The sequence below is a fragment of the Sinocyclocheilus rhinocerous genome, unplaced genomic scaffold (genome assembly GCF_001515625.1).
Source record: "Sinocyclocheilus rhinocerous isolate Xijiao unplaced genomic scaffold, SAMN03320098_v1.1 scaffold578, whole genome shotgun sequence".
In the NCBI taxonomy this organism is placed as follows: Eukaryota; Metazoa; Chordata; class Actinopteri; order Cypriniformes; family Cyprinidae; genus Sinocyclocheilus; species Sinocyclocheilus rhinocerous.
Window position 1 is genome coordinate 123,394 of NW_015664024.1, and position 18,630 is coordinate 142,023.

Sequence of the window (18,630 nt, forward strand, 5' to 3'; positions counted from 1 at the left end):
TTTGATATATATATATATATATATATATATATTCAAAGTTCCTAGCATTTAATTCAAGGCATACATTTTATCAGTTCATGCAGTCCCAGGGAATCGAACCCATGGCTTTGCTATCACTCCATATGCTACTGTTTGAGATACAAGAACACTGATAAATCTCCTTTGAAAAGTGATACATTTCACATATCTTTTGCCATCAAATGTTGTATCCAGTCAAACTCCGTTGCAAATTCATTTAATGGAAGTGGACATACCCTCATGCTCGAAAACCAAGAACAAAGTTGTGCAAAGTAAAAGCAAATATGACCCAGACTGCTAGTTGATGTTCACATTGGTCACCCATTTTGTGTGGGTCACCTTTCAATGTCCAATGTAAAATCTGGGTCCTGAACCCAAACCATTTGAGAATCACAGCTTTAAATAACCTTTAAAGAAACCTCTGATCTGAATAAGTGTTACTTGAAAAACATGTAAAATCTCTCCCTCACAAAAAAGTATAACTCGAAAACCCTATAGTGAAAAAAATGCATGAACCTGCTGCAAAGAACCATTGAAAAACCTTAATTTTTAAGAATTTAACACAATAACGACTAATTTCTGCAGTCTTTTAATTCTTCAATGTTATTTAAGTGTTTACTTATATACCATTATAGTATTTATTAATATTTTGAATTTATAGCTTTTGTTTTTATATTTTCAGTTTTAGAGATTTCTATTTAGCTTCATTTCGGTTTTAATTTTTTCTACTTTTAGTACTTCAGCTTCAACTTATTTATTTCATTTAGTTGGCAAGGCAGCATTTAAAATTCAAATTTCAATTTTTTGTTTTAGTTTTTCAGTTAATATTTATATTTTATTTTATTTCAGCTTTTTTTTTCATTTACTGAAAATGATTTGTAATAGTTTTAGTTAATGATAACAACACGGTAATGCTTCAGATACAAAATCACACATCACAGACACTTTTTCAGATAAAATTCACACACGTGCCTCTCGTTCCAAAAATCCCCCACCACCTCATCTCCAGAATACAGAAGCACACCATGCATCATTCATTATCTCTCCGATACCCATGCAGGATCCGACATGAGGCCTCGTGGTGTCAGTCATAGTCACAGTTAGAGATCTGCCCTTATCTGTTGTTTATCCAGCGATGTCAGAGCTGACAGAGGCACGCACACGGTCATCAAGCCTGTAAGCATTCACCCCCTGGACTCCACACACTTCCTCTAATTAAAGCCCAGTCGGCGGCGTCCATGTTGGGCAGAGAGGACAGGGTGATGGGGTAGTGGATGTGTGGAGCCTCAGGGGAAGAAGGCAGAGGGGTGAGTACAGGAGGAAATGAAAAGAGAAAGAAGAAAGAATGAGACCTCTCTAAGCTGAGGAGCATCACCTTTCCCAGGAGGAAGCTGTCAAACAAACTCCACATCATAGCAGGAGAGCAAGTTCATGGCCTGATGAAATGGAAACCACCATGTTGCTTTGTGTGTATGTGTGTGCAGACCCACCGTGTCCAACTTATGTCCCCCCCCCCAAAAAAAAGAGTGTACATTTAAAAGAATAAGGGAATTTTCTATTAGTTAAGATACTTTATTGCATTACTTTTCACCTGAAAACATAAAAAATTGAGTTTGTTATTAAATTTTTTATTAATTTATTATTTTTTTTATTTTTACCTGATTTAATACAATAACTACAATGAAAAGTTATCATATTTACAAATCAATTATAGAATCATAGCAGAATTGCTCAGCTAACTGTTGCTGGTCATAATAATTTGTAATTGATCACTAAAGATTTTAATCAAGTATAGAAATCAAATTCTGCATAAAATACTACTCATTTAAGCCAGTTTTTTTGACTACTTCTCATAACTACCCTTCCCATAATTCTCTGTTGCAACATGTGAATTATAAAATACATTGGAAAATGGTCACATTCTTCATACTTCATTCAACCTAAACCTTATATCAGTAAGTTGCCATGGCATCAACTAGTTTTTTTAAACCTTTTTTACGTTTATCATCTGACATTCATTCATTTATTCATTCATTCATGTGTTGCTTTGTGTCCAAAAATATGTTGCTCGGTCCAAAAATCGCTGCATACTTTATTTTGCATTAGCACTAAAAAGCTTTGTCAGTAAAAAAAAAAGTCCAAATTAAAAAAAATAACTTTTTAAAACGTTTTTTTTTTTTATTCCACTGCACTGCGTCTTGGATTTTTAAACACAAAAACGCTTTCTGTGTGAATGGCCCCTTCCGTCCTGTAATGAATGTTGGCTAGCAATGTCCCAAGAGAAGAAAGCAACTCATGTTCACCTTAAATCCATGTCGCCTGCTTACTCTCTCTCATGACAGCAGGGCAGATGGTTATGCCACATATAAATTTATCAGTAAACACAGACTGATTAGTTAATTTTGTATTTGAGGAGTGCTAATGGTATTCGATCACATCATCCACACTGTGATTTAAATCATTTGGATATGTTATTTTCCACAGCCACCTGTTATAACAGCTCTAAATATGTCATAATGAATTTTCATATTACCACATTCATTTATTTATGTGTGCGTCCATTATGACATATTCGTATTACCACATTGCATGTACAATGAGGCATTGGCCAATACTCACACACCGCACTGCATAGAGGAGCCAGAGTTTCTTGGAGACAAATCTTGGCTGTAATTGAGCACTCATGTTAGACTGGCTGTAAAAAGAAAAAATTCCAATGCTCAAGCAATTTATTTACACTCCGAACAGAAGAATAGAACTCTGTGTTCATTATGTATGTACTGCTAGGGGAAGTGGGAAAGAAAAAGAGAGAAGACTTGGACCTGGCAGCCCTTAAGCTGCTTGTTAGATGCTGCCACTCTCATTAAATATAGATGCTGTTTCTTATGTTGGGTGGGTTATTATTATTAAATGTTAGGGTTAAATCCATGAGCAAACCTTTAAATAACTTTGTTTATTTACATCTATACACAGATTAAGTTGGCATTTCCTCTCTTGATCTTTTGCTGTCTTGCTCTGCTAACTGAAAGACCAGACTTTATATAATGTTGCAATTTCTCTAGCTGGGAAACAGAAGAGCAGCATGCATCAATATTTGCTTTGAGCAAAACCTTTGCTTTTTGTGCATATTTTTAGAACAAGCTTTACTTGGATAAAGTAGAGAAAGTGTCTTTATTTTTTCGATTTTTCTGTCCCTTTTCTGCAGGTTCGTACCAGGTGAAGCAGGGAACCTGTGAGGTGGTGGCTGTCCACCGGTGCTGCAATAAGAACAAGATAGAGGAACGTTCACAGACCGTCAAGTGCTCCTGTTTCCCTGGTCAGGTGGCCGGTACGACACGAGCACAGCCTTCTTGTGTGGAGGGTAAGTGCTTTTCATGTGTTGATGTTTACCCTTATTTTTTTTTGCAATAAATGTAAATAATAAATATTAAAATTATAAGAAATATACAAAAGCAATATGAATAAAGTACAAGGTGCGGAAATATTCAACCCAGGCTCATTGGAAATACGTGACTCTGCCTACATTTCTGCAAAACTACAAAAACCTATACCTATACATACATTTCAAGTTTCCAGGTGAAATGAACACTAGAGGCAGTAAAATATATTACAATTACAGGGGCGGATTATCGATGAATGAAAGCACATTTTTGAGCAGTTCCTTGCAAAATACTATGGTATGACCTCAAAACATGTTTACTATAGTGCATAATATATCTACATTTTGACATCTGAATCACATAATCTGCTCCATATGTATGGCTTTTCTAAGCTTGCTCAGTGGCTCACCTGGTACAGGATTGCGATGCGAATTGCTCGAAGTCCCATGAAACGTGAATTGCAACATTCCACAAAAGAGCTCAAAGCCTTGAATATGGAAGCTAAAATGACATGGTTGCTTCAGCATGTGTTTTTATCTCGTTTGCCTATGTTATTTCTATCAGTTAGGATTAGGGTAGGGTTTAGTGTAGGTGGTATTAATTTCAAATGCGATAGATGTGATAGAACTAAATAAAAAAATAATAAAAAATTAAATGCAGGCACAGTCACGTTTATCTGTTTCGTAGAAAATTAAACCGCTATTTAGTGCCAGACATTTCACTTTAAAACTTGCAATGCAAAATAATTTTGCAACCATTTTGTATCCACAGGCATGAATTTTCATAACACTGTGTTGTTTGACAAACCCGCCTCTGCAATGGAGAAAAAAAGGATAGCTTATAGCACCTTTTGTGGACATGTCCTCTGAAAAGTACAGTGAAATTTACTCGGTGCAATGCATTTCAGGTCTTGCAGAAATATAGGCAAAGTCATATATTTCTAATGAGCCTGGGTTAGAAATATTATGAGGATGTGCAAAATAAAAAGTGCATCAACAGTAGTGTAGTACAGTATGCGGACATTAAAATGGCCCAATTTACATTATTAGTATTAGTATTATCATCCATCTTGGTTGATCCATTCACGCATGATAAGCACAGACAATTTACCATTTATACCTGATGTTAACATGTCTCTTGTGGCCAATTGTGAATGGGTTTCATTGGAAAAGGTCTCTGATTTTGCAAAATATTAGGTGTATTTTGATATCAAAGCCATTATCCATGTGACAAATGTGACTACAAAGTCCTCCGCTCCATCTCTTCTCTATTACCTAAAGGTTTAGGACAAGAGAGTGTAGTTTGGGTGATGAAGGAGGTTTAAATGTGTCCCCTCGGTCATACTGTACGCTCTATAGTTATGAAGGCAAGAGGGCGAATGCTGGCAGCCATTTTTCTTCTTTGTCTTCTTTGACACCCGAGACAAAAGACCCCAATAGAAAGTAGGGAGGGCTGCACCAGGGGAGGTATTCCATGTTATGACTTTCATGGCTCTCTTTGACTATAGTTCATGTAATGACAAAAATGGGTCCTATGCACATTTTGTATTTTCCACAGATGTGAGGCTACAGGGCTGTATTATGGAGGCACACGGAATCTGATGTAACCGAGAGAAAGAAAACAAAAAACTATAAAAAGGATAAAATACACAAGCATAGGGATAAATTAATAAATTCATCTATTCATTGTTTTTCTATTTATGTACCTAATACCTTCATTATTTCATATTATATATTATATATAAATAATTGATTTGTTGTATATATATAATATGTTAATTATATATATATATATATATATATAATGTATATAATATATTAATATTATTACAGTTTAAAATAAAAGTTTTCTATTTTAATATATTTTAAAATGTAATTTATTCTTAATGAAAAAAACTGAATTTTCAGCAGTCATTACTGCAGACTTCAGTGTCTCATGATCTTTCACAAATCATTGAAATGTGCTGATTTGCTGTTCATTTCTTATTATTATCAATGTTGAAAACAGTTGTGCTGCTTAATATTTTTGTGAAAACCGTGATGCCGTTTGTTTCAGGATTATATATATATATATTTTTTTTGATGAATTAAAAGTTTAAAATAATAGCACTTATTCAGGGGAGGTATTCCATGTTATGACTTTCATGGCTCTCTTTGACTATAGTTCATGTAATGACAAAAATGGGTCCTATGCACATTTTGTATTTTCCACAGATGTGAGGCTACAGGGCTGTATTATGGAGGCACACGGAATCTGATGTAACCGAGAGAAAGAAAACAAAAAACTATAAAAAGGATAAAATACACAAGCATAGGGATAAATTAATAAATTCATCTATTCATTGTTTTTCTATTTATGTACCTAATACCTTCATTATTTCATATTATATATTATATATAAATAATTGATTTGTTGTATATATATAATATGTTAATTATATATATATATATATATATATAATGTATATAATATATTAATATTATTACAGTTTAAAATAAAAGTTTTCTATTTTAATATATTTTAAAATGTAATTTATTCTTAATGAAAAAAACTGAATTTTCAGCAGTCATTACTGCAGACTTCAGTGTCTCATGATCTTTCACAAATCATTGAAATGTGCTGATTTGCTGTTCATTTCTTATTATTATCAATGTTGAAAACAGTTGTGCTGCTTAATATTTTTGTGAAAACCGTGATGCCGTTTGTTTCAGGATTATATATATATATTTTTTTTTTGATGAATTAAAAGTTCAAAAGAATAGCATTTATTTGAAGTAGAAATGTTTTGTAACAATGTAAAAGTCTTTTTGATCAATTTAATGCAAACACAGTTGAACGGTAGTATTCAAGCTAATCTGACCATTAGAATATTATGTGATTATATGTATGTGCGTATGTCTTTGTCTTTTTTATATGCATGTATGTGCATGCATGTCTTTGTCTTTTAAAACTATTGGTATACACAGAACAGCAGAAAGAGAATTGGAAAGGCCGTGTATGAACTCACATCAGAGGTCGTGTTGGCTTTGTGCTGATGTAAGAGAGAGTCAGTATGATTGACCTGTGTTTTTGTGCAGTGAAGGAGAGAGTGGTGAGGGTCATTTTCCTCTATCAACATCGCTGGATCTCTAGATCCCTCAGGCCATCAGTCTCACTATCTCCCTCAGGACCACACAGGCCTCTGGAGGGAGGTCACATAGAAACATATTCTCAGCTTCTGAAACTTCGTAAATATCTAATACTCAGCGCCAGTGGCGTAACTTTGCTTTGAAAAGTGGTGGGGACACCGCACAACTCGTTTTGCTAGTTTTTTATATGAATTTATAAATGAAATAATTATAAATAGAAAAAATAGAAATACACATCTAAATTAAATGACTGAACACATTTTTCAGTAGCTTAGAAACTGTGTAGCTTTTCCAGAAAGAAGCTATTTTTGTAGTGGTGTAGCATGAGAAAAAGCATTATGTCATATTATATGGCATCAGTTCTGTGCTAAAGTTCCCATGTGTGTAAAGCAAAAATGAATAAATGTATCATTCGACAAAAATATCAGGCAGCACAACTGTTTTAAACAAATATTAGAATGATTTGTGATTGGTGAGCATAAGAGACTTTATCAGCTGAGAGTCAGCTGATGCGAGCTTGACTAACGTGACCTGCCAGAACTAACGCTACGCTTGATTGTAATAATGTGTATGGCTAGCAGCTTGTATCTTTCTACCTAACAAAAGGTTTACTGTGCTTTATAGCTCATGGTTTGGCTGCAGTTTAACTAATATCTAGGCAAGGCAAGGCAAGGCAAGGCAAGTTTATTTGTATAGCACATTTCTTTTGTCCTGCAAATGTCACTTTGTATACCATACAGTTCACCTTTAAACAGCAGATACTGAGAAATATATTTAATCTTATTTTTTAAATACAGTTTTAAAAATAGGGTGTTAAGAAAAGAAATGTGAGATGGGAGTAATTGCGATTTTCCTGTGATATATTACAGAGTAACTTAAAGATCCTATTTCTTATGCTGTATTGAATATTTGTATTGTGTTGTTCCTCTGTTTGGCCATTAGAGGGCACTTTACCCATTCACATATCATTAAAACATCAGTGAGAGCAAGAGAGGAGCCTGAGAAAGAGCTGAAAGAAGCTTCATTGAAACCTTCAAAAGAGAAGTCTTGAGATATACCTTCTTATGGCAAATCAACTAGGATCAGAATTCGATCAATGATGCACTGAGAATTTGGACTTTAAATCTCATTCAATGAGAATGTAATAAATAAGGGATTAAATATCTCTGTCGTCTGATGTAGAGGTCCTTTGGTACTCTGTTCTGGCTGTGGCCGTATCTCTAGTCACTCCTCTGTGAGCTCTCGAGTCTCTGCAGGCCTCTGCCGACCTGCCCATTAAAATCTCATTAGAAGGAGTGAAGGGAAGGTGATTCCCTTTGGCGCTCTGTGGAGAGACCTGCTTTACTCTGCATGAGGGCCTCTCTTTCTGCCCTGTGTGCCCGGGATTTCTGCTCTGCTTTGGGGCTTGAGGCGAACCCCCTCTGAGTCTCTGCCATCTGTGATTTGGGTATCAGTGTTCAGCCACACATTCAGGAACATCAAGGCCCTGTCTAATAAGTTCAGCACCTAGTTCATCTAGACATTTGTCCACAAGAAGCGCCATGACTCAAATGTAAGCCTGGGTTTATTTTGCGATCATGCCAGACTTGCTGTACATTATTCTGCTTATTTTACAAAAAAATAAAATAAATAAATAAAAAAATAAAATAAATAAAAATAAAAATAAATAAATAAATTACATATTACTTTTTGAAATTAATAGAGTGATATGAGCGACATGGAATTAGCACAGCTATTAAAGTCAATTGCCAGGGATGGTCATGGATGGAGTGTCAAAAATAAATACATTGAAAATGAATGAATGAATAATTACATTTTAGATTGCAGTTTTTAGGATAAGTTTTTATTCAGATTACAGTTAGAAATCTTTCTATTTTCCAGTGTCACACTTTTTTCAAACACCTTACAGTCTGATGATTATGCTTAACCCTCATTTTGTGTGCATTAGGTATAAGGCAGGCAAATGACCAATCAGAATCAAGTGTTATGTTCTCATTTATTGTTTTAATTTCTTAAAATAATGCAACTTTTTAATAAAAAATAATTAAATGAATAAATACATACTGTACATATTACATACATACAAACATAAATGTTTTAGATTGCAGGTATTCCATTATAAATTGATATTTAGATTACAGTTAGAAATCTTCTAATTTCCCAGTGTTGCATTTGTTAAAGTCTATCAATCACCTTATCGCCAAATCGTTTATAATAAACACTCATTTTTGTGCATTAGGTATTAGGCAGGCAAATGACTAATCAGAAACGAGCGTTGTTGTGTTCTCCTTATTTAATTTCTTAAATATAATGTAGCATTTTTTAAATGAAAAATTATAATTAAATTATAGATCATTTATAATTATATATAAATGATAAATAAATTCTTTATTTATTTATTAATAAATGAATAAAAGAATGAATAAATGTTTTAGATTGCAGGTATTTGATAAGATTAGATAAGTTTATGAATTCAGCCAATAAAATCTGCTCTAACATAATTACTTTCAGTTTTTTGGTACTCTGGCTTAATTTTCTGCATTGATTCCATCTGTTGTTGCTGGGTCCTTGTATAAACACTTGTTTAAACAGTGATTAGTCTCACCAGTGTTGAATTAGATTAGAAACATGCACAGTGAATGACTTATCTTATGTGGCGTTTACAACCAGCCTGTGCCTTACTCCATATCTTGTGCCAGTGTAAGGCTGAAGTTATATTTATGCAGTGGCAGATGTGGAGAAAACCCACAGTGACTTTACTGATGCACAGCGAGTCGTGTGTCGGATTCGTGAGCTAAAATGCCTGCTGTTTAATAAATAGGTCGTTGGGGTCAGGTGTGTTTTCTGCGCTGCTCTTCGGGAATATCTTTAAGGAGACAAATGTGCTTTTAGCCTGCGGAGAGTGATACTGAATTAATACACTGCATTAATGTGTGTCAAAGGCAGAATCTGTAGCTAAGCTGATAGTGTTGTAAATTAGGTCATTTCAAGCTTTGTGCTGCTGAGACGGAGTTCTGGGTAATCTAATAGACTGGATTTGGATTGATACTAGGTAGTTTTGAGTCTCTGGCGCATAAACCACAATGTGAGGTGTGTTAGTTGGGATGCACACACACACATATGCATATACTTGTACAGATATACATTATTGTTTACCAATCCCAATAGTCTCAGATACTGCAAAATGTGCATGTTTGTATTGTGCAGGTGTGCATATTTGTGAACTTTTTTGTGTACTCACATCCTGTGTAGTAAATTTGTTATAATTTATAAGCTTGATTCATTCACCAAAACATGCTGAATTCTGGATGCCTGAAAACCTAATTAAATTTGTACGGTGTAATTTCTGTGCTGCAAGTGTCAATAAATGGAATTGCAACAACAGAGAGCTGCAGGGATGACATGTTTTTGTTAGCATTTTTAGCATGAGTTAACATTTTAGCATTTCTGTTTCCTTTGCCAGTCAGTGAGTTTTTTTAACGGGATTTTGGTTAAATGTCTGAAATAAGGGCTGTGGTTAACAAAAGCTCAAGATATTTTCACGTTTTATTCTACGACATGCAAAATACATCAGTAATACCCCCTTGTGATACTTTTCAGCTTTTACTTGTCTTGAAAATGCAGTTGCTAACAAGTGGTTAATTGGCACTACAGAGTCATCAAGGTAAACTCATCTATTCACAAGCCCACTTTTTCAGCTTCTTGTTATATCGCACTCTTGCAAACTATTTGAACTCAAACTTTCAGGGAAAATGTTTTTAAAGACTGAAAGAGTTGCTGAAAGCTTAGTGATGGTGACGTTGAAGTCATGTGTCTGCAGTGTAGTTTGTTTATAGCCTATGCTTAGATTCTGATGACTGTATTTAGGCTTCAAAACCCATAAAAGTTGTGTTCATATGGAAGATTATCATGATGAACAAAATGTGTAAGTAATTTGTTTGTCACAGATCTTTATTTTATTGCTATATTCTGAAAAGAAAAAGGAAATGTTAGCGTTCGCGTTAGCCTACTAAAATACACTTTATAATGATGGTTTTCAAACAGGTTTCTCAAACACGCCCTCCTCTGCCATTGGTTGGACAAACAGATAGTACCGCCCCAAATACGCACCATTGCTTGAGTCAGTGTTGCTGTGTCGAGATGCTAAAATAAACAGATCAATGTTTAATTTACAAATGGCTTATAGTTGACTAATATAAACATATGAAACTCCTTAAATATGTGAATGTTAAGTTTGCAAGCACACAAGTTGAAATGCTGATTGTTTTTCCTGTTATCGCTCATTGTGACATATGCTTCAAATTGACAATAATGGCAAGGTTTGTGTGTTTGAGAGAAAGTTTGCATGATTTAGAATACTTATGATTACCACATGCTGGGTTTCCCCACCAGGCCCACTACAACATGCCACAAACCCCAGTGCCAACAATTACAAACACAAACAAGAAAAGACAGACAGTAAGGCACTTTCTGAAGATGTCTGACATGTTGTTCCCATCTCATCTTGCTCTCTGCTTTTCCCTCTCGTCAGTTTTGTTTTTTCCAATCTGTCCCCCTCTCTCTCCCTTTCCCTCCAAAGTTGCTTTCCGGCGTCTTTTCCTGCAGTTTCCACAGCCGCCACATGATGTCAGACACATTTCAAACACAGTCCGTTTATACCTCAGAAATGGGGGTGGCAAAAATATTTCTGTATCCTGGATAGTTTCTCACATCTGTTGCAATGACACTGTCTAAATCCTACAAGGTGCCATACAGGAAATCAAAGCTTAAATTAGTGCCTTCATATCCTCAGATAGGGCTTTTCATGACTGGAAATAGAAGGACCATCAATGTCTTGCAGTTGTTCCTGCCACTCCAGCACTAAAAGCAAGACAAATCCTTCCAAGTATGCGGGCTTTGACCAAACTCATCCAGTTAAATGCCTAAACGGTGGAGCGGGAGATTTGGTGAGGAAAAGCTGAAAAGAGGTTCAGATTAAGGTGCCCACAACTGCAAACCTAAAGCCATTTAACTCCTGAAAAGCTTTAGGCCAAACTCATCCAGTTAAATGCCTAAACGGTGGAGCGGGAGATTTGGTGAGGAAAAGCTGAAAAGAGGTTCAGATTAAGGTGTCCACAACTGCAAACCTAAAGCCATTTAACTCCTGAAAAGCTTTAGCAGCTCAACTGGCCTTTTTCTTTGGGGAAGTTTCAAATCCTCGGTTTAAAACACCTGCACTATCATGTGCTATAAAATATAAAATGTTTTTTTTTTTTTAACAAATGCTCAGTTTGGGGTTCTTAACCTTATTTGTCAACCTTTGATATATTATATAATGTATTGTATTCCTGTGATGGCAAAGCGGAATTTTCAGCAGCCATTTCAGTGTCGCATGATCCTTCAGAAATCAGAATACTTTTCCAATTTTTTGTTTGTGTGGAAACCATGATGAATAGAAAGTCCAAAAGAACAGTTTTTGTTTGAAACTGAAATCTTTTGTGAAATTAAAAACTTTTTTTCTGTCACCTTTGATCAATTGAATGGATCCTTGCTGAATAAAAGTAATAATTTCCTTTAAAAAGTTTGGGTTTGGGACCAAATGTTGACTTATTGTTCTGCTAAACTTATGTTTCCTGTAAATTCAAGAAAAATATTTATTTGATCATTTTGTCTGATAATAACTTGGGTAACAGAGTTGAAAAATAGGTGTGTTTAATGTGAATTTGAATCATGACTTTGAGCTCTCCACAAGAAGTGGATGACCATGATCAATGTGTATCTTCAAAGCAGCTGCTATTGGATGGTAACTAAAAGAATGCACTCATATTGTTGTGTGTATGTTTGTTTAGTTTCACAACACACTCACGTAGACAAATTATGGAGAGCTTTCGACGGTAATGAAAACATCCTTTCGTAAACTTGCCATTATATTTAATAATGCCCACATTAATGCTAATTATGCACCCACTTATTCTCTGAATAACGGCAATCAGAAATGACAACTGTGGGCTTCACGCAGACGGAAAGACGCTCACACAGTAGTTACTGTATCCCACTGCCTTTGCAACTGCTAATTTTGTTGATTTACAACAGCATCATTTGGATATAGCTGTCCTACTCTCCAAATCAACAAACACACATGCTGTATGAACCCCTGCTATCATGTCCTGACTCAGTGTAAGACGTTCACTCACAATGCTTGAGAGGATTTGCGTGTGTTCCTTTGCATAATTCCATGTAAAGCTCATTTTCGCTGTGTATATCTTCTCTCCTCCTATTATTGGGGACAATGGGCTTGTGAGCAGCTCTTTTATGGACACACCTCATTTGAACAGGCTATTGATTGGCTTCTCAGACCTGGATTTGGAGTGAACTGGGCTTGTTTTGAAGTCACAAGGCAGAGCTTGGACTGCTCAGAAGACTTGAAAAGCAGAGAAGCAAGGATGTTTTAAAATGTATTGTAACACTATTAGTGTTGCTTTAAAAACATTTCACACGTTTAGAGCAGGACCACTTTGGTCATTATTTCATTGTTTTATGTGGTGCCACTAGTGGTTCAGCAGTTATACACCTCTTATTTAACATTTAAATAGAAGATGTGATTCTATATCTGAGAAGACATCATGGGTTTATCATGTAGTTACGTTGGAGAAGCTGTTTCCAATATACCACTTTTCAAAGTGAATAATGGAGCATGACTTCCTGCGCTATAACACGTCAAGGTGGCAGCAAAAAGAATGTTTATTTTTTTCCCCCCACACTGTTATCTTCTTGTAAGGTGTTAACAACTGATTATCCAACCTGTGCTTCAGCAGGTGTCTGTTTGTGAGAAAATTCTTGTCATTTCTTGATTTTTCATGTTGCTCAGTTGGGAAGTGATGAGATCTGTATTAGTCATCCATTGCAGGTCAAACCACACCTGAAATTTTCCATTATTACAGGTTGTTCACTTCAAGGATGATAACTATTACTAGAAAGTTTTAATAATAATTTATGAGAAAGTCAAAGCCACAGTTATAACGATGACTGAAATCACTTCCAGAATTTTTTTCCAGCTGATGAACAATAAAAAAAATTGACAGTTAAATCAGAATCCCCCCGAATCTAAAGAGCTCAAGCATTTAAAGTGGCAGACGGCAACTGCAACGTTTATGATAAACAGAATTATCGTCTGTTGGTGTGGATGCTGAAATAGTTCATGTTATAGTCATCTTCATAGTTACCGTTCTTTGAACAGGCCTTTATTTGATGTAATTAGAATATAATTTTATTATTTTTATTAATCTCATTCTGATATTTTCACAACACAGAATATTCTTTGCTCATTTAATGGATCGGCTCCATTTAAAATGGTCACTTTAGATGAAAATTCAAGAAATAAAATGTTCAGTGATGCATACAGTAGGAGATAATCTGAAGATAATAATGTTGAGAGTAGTTCAATATTTCATTTTCCCCATCTCTTTTTCAGCTTCCATCGTGCTGCAGAAGTGGTGGTGCCAAATGCACCCATGTTTGGATGGCGAGGAGTGTAAAGCTCTTCCAGACCTGACTGGTTGGTCCTGCAGCACCGGTAACAAAGTCAAAACCACCAAGGTGAGTGGGCCAAGTAAATGCGAGTTGCATTTTGCTGATGAGGTTTATTTGGTTCTTAAGGAAATGTAGGGCCACACTAATAAAATCCTGATTGCACTCTGACACATGCTACATTTAAGTCCAAGAGAGCCAGGTTGGCACAGAAAGTATCTTCTGCCCATGGTAAGAGGAGCATCTGAGAACCTTTTGGATTGCCATAAAAGTACCTTTTAAATAGACATTTCTAAGAGCTATTATATATGCCATCAAAACACTCCCCAGGAGTATTCTCAGAAGGCATTTCTTTGAGGAACCCTTTTCCCGATGCCTTTTTCTCAGGCAAACCATTCTTCAAAGCAACATTTTGTTGAGGCCTTACTTTTATAAGTATTCTCTGAAGCCCCTGAGAGAACAAGAAGGGCTATGTTGTGAGATAAAATGGTCATATATAGGGTTTTCTACAACAATTAAACACACCTCTTCAGATGTTCTCATGTTTCATGGGCAGATCATTGCAGGGACAGCACTTTTTTTCAGTCCTACAGTACATCTCTACAGTAAGTTATAAGCAGACACACCGCTCAAACTTTCTAAAAGAGACTTATTAAAGAATGAGCAAAGCTTGAAGATATATACAATTTCAGACTTGACTCCACAGAGTTTGTGGCTCAGCGAATAACTCCCCAAGGACTTCAGTTGTACAGAGAAAGCTTTCAAAGGCCGAAGGAGAATTTTCAAAAGCCAAGCCTAGACAAACATGCAGAGACAACATTGTTGGTTCATGCTAGCTTTGACTTGAAAAAGGCATAAAAGCGAAATGCAAAATTGACTAATTTGCAATTAAAGACGTACAATTTGTGCACCAGCTCATCTTCATATCTGAACTACTGGTTCAATGCCTCGAAATGTCAGTATTCAAGCTAAAAATAGATTGATTGGTTAGATTAGGTTTCCAAACAGAAAGAAAGCTTTTAAAACAAAAATGCCTACCTCATAAATTGAAATAACGATTAGATATGAGAATTGGAGACGTGCAGATGTGCTTCTGTTTGTTCGGTGAACGCCGGGGTAACTGCTGTTTCGTGCAGGTGTGACATACACGTGAAGTATTGAAGAAATAACAGTGTCTGAGAACACACAACTGCCACAAGAATAATTGCTCAGAGTTATAAAGTAACAGCAGAACATCTGTTGTGTTCATTAAAATGCATTATGGCTATGAGCTCCACTGAGACTTTCAAATTAAGAGTCCTAATTAAATTGGTAAGAGGGAGAGATGAGAAATGAATGACGGCTCTGGATTTTCATTCAGGATTAATGACTCTGTTTATTGAGTCCATTATTGGCTGAGTTGACTGTCAGTGGGCTAAGCCCCGCCTTCTGCCACCACAGTAGCCAATGGGCTGCGGTGAGTCACAGATGGGATGCGGGGGGAGGGTGTGCCTTACTCCAGTGAGCATTAATTCTGTATATAATAGCAGTGGAAATGGAACAGTAACCAGCAGACTTCAGCGCATGTCACAGAAGATTGTGGCATTGAGCCAGGATACATATTGTGTCTCTTTCCATCTGCCTTCTTATATCTTTACATTCTCCTTCTGTACCATCCACTGAATATCTGTCCTTTATTATTATTTTTTATTATCCTTCTCCACTGTCTGCCTTTCTGCTGTACAGCTGCCATACAGCTTAATGTCCCTTTCCAACACTAAAGCATCTAAGAGTGCACACTTAAAATATATGGAATTTATCTAAAATAGTAGGCTATACATATTTTTTGTATTATTTTAAATACTATAATTTGTTTAATAATGTTTTGAAATGTATTTAAGTGAAAGTGACGTGACGTGTGGCCAAGTATGGTGTCCCATACTCGGAATTTGTGCTCTGCATTTATCCCATCCTAGTGCGCGCGCGCACACACACATACACACACACACACACACGGAGCAGTGGGCAGCCATTTTTGCTGCGGCGCCCATGGAGCAGTTTGGGGTTCGGTGCCTTGCTCAAGGGTCTCACCTCGTCGTGTCGTGTATTGAAGGTGGAAGAGAGCACTGGTCATTCACTCCCCCCACCTACAATTCCTGCAGGTACCAAGACTCGAACCCGCAACCTTTGGGTTACAAGTCCGACTCTAGCCATTAGGCCATGACTGCCTATTTATTTAAACGATTTCAAATGTTTAAATTATTTTATACATTTAACCAAGGAGCAAAATTGCATAATTTCTTTCTTGCTCTATTGGCAAGTATTTATTAAGCATACAATTATTTTAAGCATAAATGTAATACAAGTAATATAATGTAAATGAAAATATAAATGTAATATTCATGTTTAAAACAAGAAAAACTAATCAACTTATTTCAATATATATTCTCTTAAAACAAGCATGCACACTTCAGTTCATTTTTGAGACCAGTATATCTCTCTATCTGAGATTTACACACCGCAAAAATATTTGATATATCATTTATATCAAATAGTAATGTAATTATTTATAACAAATATATATTACTAATATATATATATTGTATAATTATATAAATTCTGTTTAATAATTTTGTTTTGCTTTAAAACATATTTAAATGTTTTTTAAACAATTTAATGTTTTATAAATTTAACCAAGAACCAAGAATTGTTTTCATGTGTGTGTGTGTGTATAATTTTACTATATAGCAGATGTATTCTCATAACATAAATCTAACAAGATAAAAGGACAATTATTGTTAAAACATGACACATTTTTTTTTTGTTAGATGTTTTTTTGTTTTTAAAAACTTCACATACATTCCTGAAAAAGACAAAAATATTGATTAAACATCTCAAAGCAGACGGTGCCATTCCAGTGACTGTGTTATATATTCTTTAATCCTACCTCTCTTTTTATTCATAGGTAACACGATAGCAAGAACATGGCTGCCCTACCAAGAGGTCCAAGGCTCCATACCAACCCCTAATGGAAAAGGAGACCCTCTTGTTTAAGACACTGACATTACAGAGGATTCCGTACATGTGAAAGATGGACAAACTCATTATAGACTATAGATGGCCGCCTTGCTTTGACAGAAGATATGAGGATGGAGAAGGATCTCTGTATAAACCTGAAGTTTGACCGAAGATGCTGGACTCAGGTGCTCATGTGAGAGACTGCTTCTGTCAGCTGAAAGTGACTTTTTGGATTTCCACTGGCTCTCTTGAGTGTATGTGTGTGCATTTGTGAGACGGATTATAATATGTGGGACTTGTAGGACAAACTGTGGACAGTTCAGACCTGTCTGGGAGCTTGTATGTCTGTGTGTAAGTGTGTGTTAGTCAGGTTGATGATGATGAGACGGTAGTTCAACACTGTTTATCCGCTTTCCAGCACACAGCAAACTTTCTATTCATGAGTAGGGTGGGGATTGCTCTGAATGTGTGATTCACAAGTTATTATCAATTTGCTCTTTTGGGTTAAGTCATTACCCTGAAAATGTTTCCTTTAAGTCATTTTGCACTTCTAATTATGGTTGCTGAATAGGATCATAACAACAAATCAAAAATCCAAGGGCGATTTTTTTTGGACTAGATAAGATCATATGAAGTTGTTTTCCATTTTCTGGTCTTTTACTGTCAGTGTAAGATGGAATTCAAGAGAGAAACATTTATTAAGCTTTCTTCCACAAATGCAAAGTAGAAATGCAAGTGATGTAGTCAACAGTAAAACTGCAGTAAAATACAGCTCCTCTTTGCTGTAAAAGTTTACGTAATGTGAGGTTTACAGATGCAATCCCCTTCAAAAAAACATTTAAAACTGACAGCTGGTTAAAAATATCTATGTTACTCTGTAAAATGATCCACAAACCACTTAAAGGTGCACTAAGTATTTTTACTGGATTTAACACCTAAATAAATTAATACTGATAAATATGGTTAAAATTGTGATTACTTAATAGAAGCTGTTTTATTCTACAAAGGGCAACAGACCCTCACGGGGACCACCAGGGCTGGACTGGGACAAAAAATCGGCCCAGGCATTTTTTGGTCCAGGCGGCCCACCACCATTTATTATAACTACCAGTCAAAAGTTTTTGAACAGTAAAATTTTTTATGCTTTTTAAAGAAGTCTCTTCTGCTCACCAAGCCTGCATTTATTTGATCCAAAATACAGCAAAATTGAAATATTTTTACTATTTTAAAATAACTGTTTTCTATTTGAATATATTTAAAAATGTAATTTAATTGAATTTTTTTGCATCATTACTCCAGTCGCATGATCCTTCAGAAATCATTCAAATATTCTGATTTGCTGCTATAAAGGAAGAAGAGGCTGTGGGTGCATGAAACTCTCAGGTCTTGAAGGCTTGCTAAGGAGCTTCGTTTGAATGCCCCGTTTCTATTGGCCGCGCGGGTAAACATCACAGAGCGCAGCGGCAAAAGTTGAACTATTTTGAACTTTGACCGCGGCGCGCGCGCAAGCTCGCCGACAGTGCGCTCCGCTGCGGGTGCGCTTTGGTCGGCGCAGCAACAAACCGCCCTTGCGCGGCGCAAGCCATTGAAATGAATGGGTC

General features: G+C 35.8%; 1 protein-coding gene across 1 annotated transcript in view; it reads left to right on the forward strand.

Moving 5' to 3' along the window:
* Nucleotides 1-17,065, forward strand: part of LOC107729393 (protein FAM19A4-like) — a 40,963-nt gene extending 23,898 nt beyond the window's left edge. The window contains exons 4-7 of the mRNA XM_016539877.1: nucleotides 3,224-3,379; nucleotides 13,977-14,101; nucleotides 14,221-14,263; nucleotides 16,977-17,065. Coding sequence (XP_016395363.1) covers nucleotides 3,224-3,379; nucleotides 13,977-14,101; nucleotides 14,221-14,263; nucleotides 16,977-17,065 — 413 coding nt within the window. The remainder of the gene's footprint in view (nucleotides 1-3,223; nucleotides 3,380-13,976; nucleotides 14,102-14,220; nucleotides 14,264-16,976) is intronic.
* The last annotated feature ends 1,565 nt before the right edge of the window (nucleotides 17,066-18,630 follow it).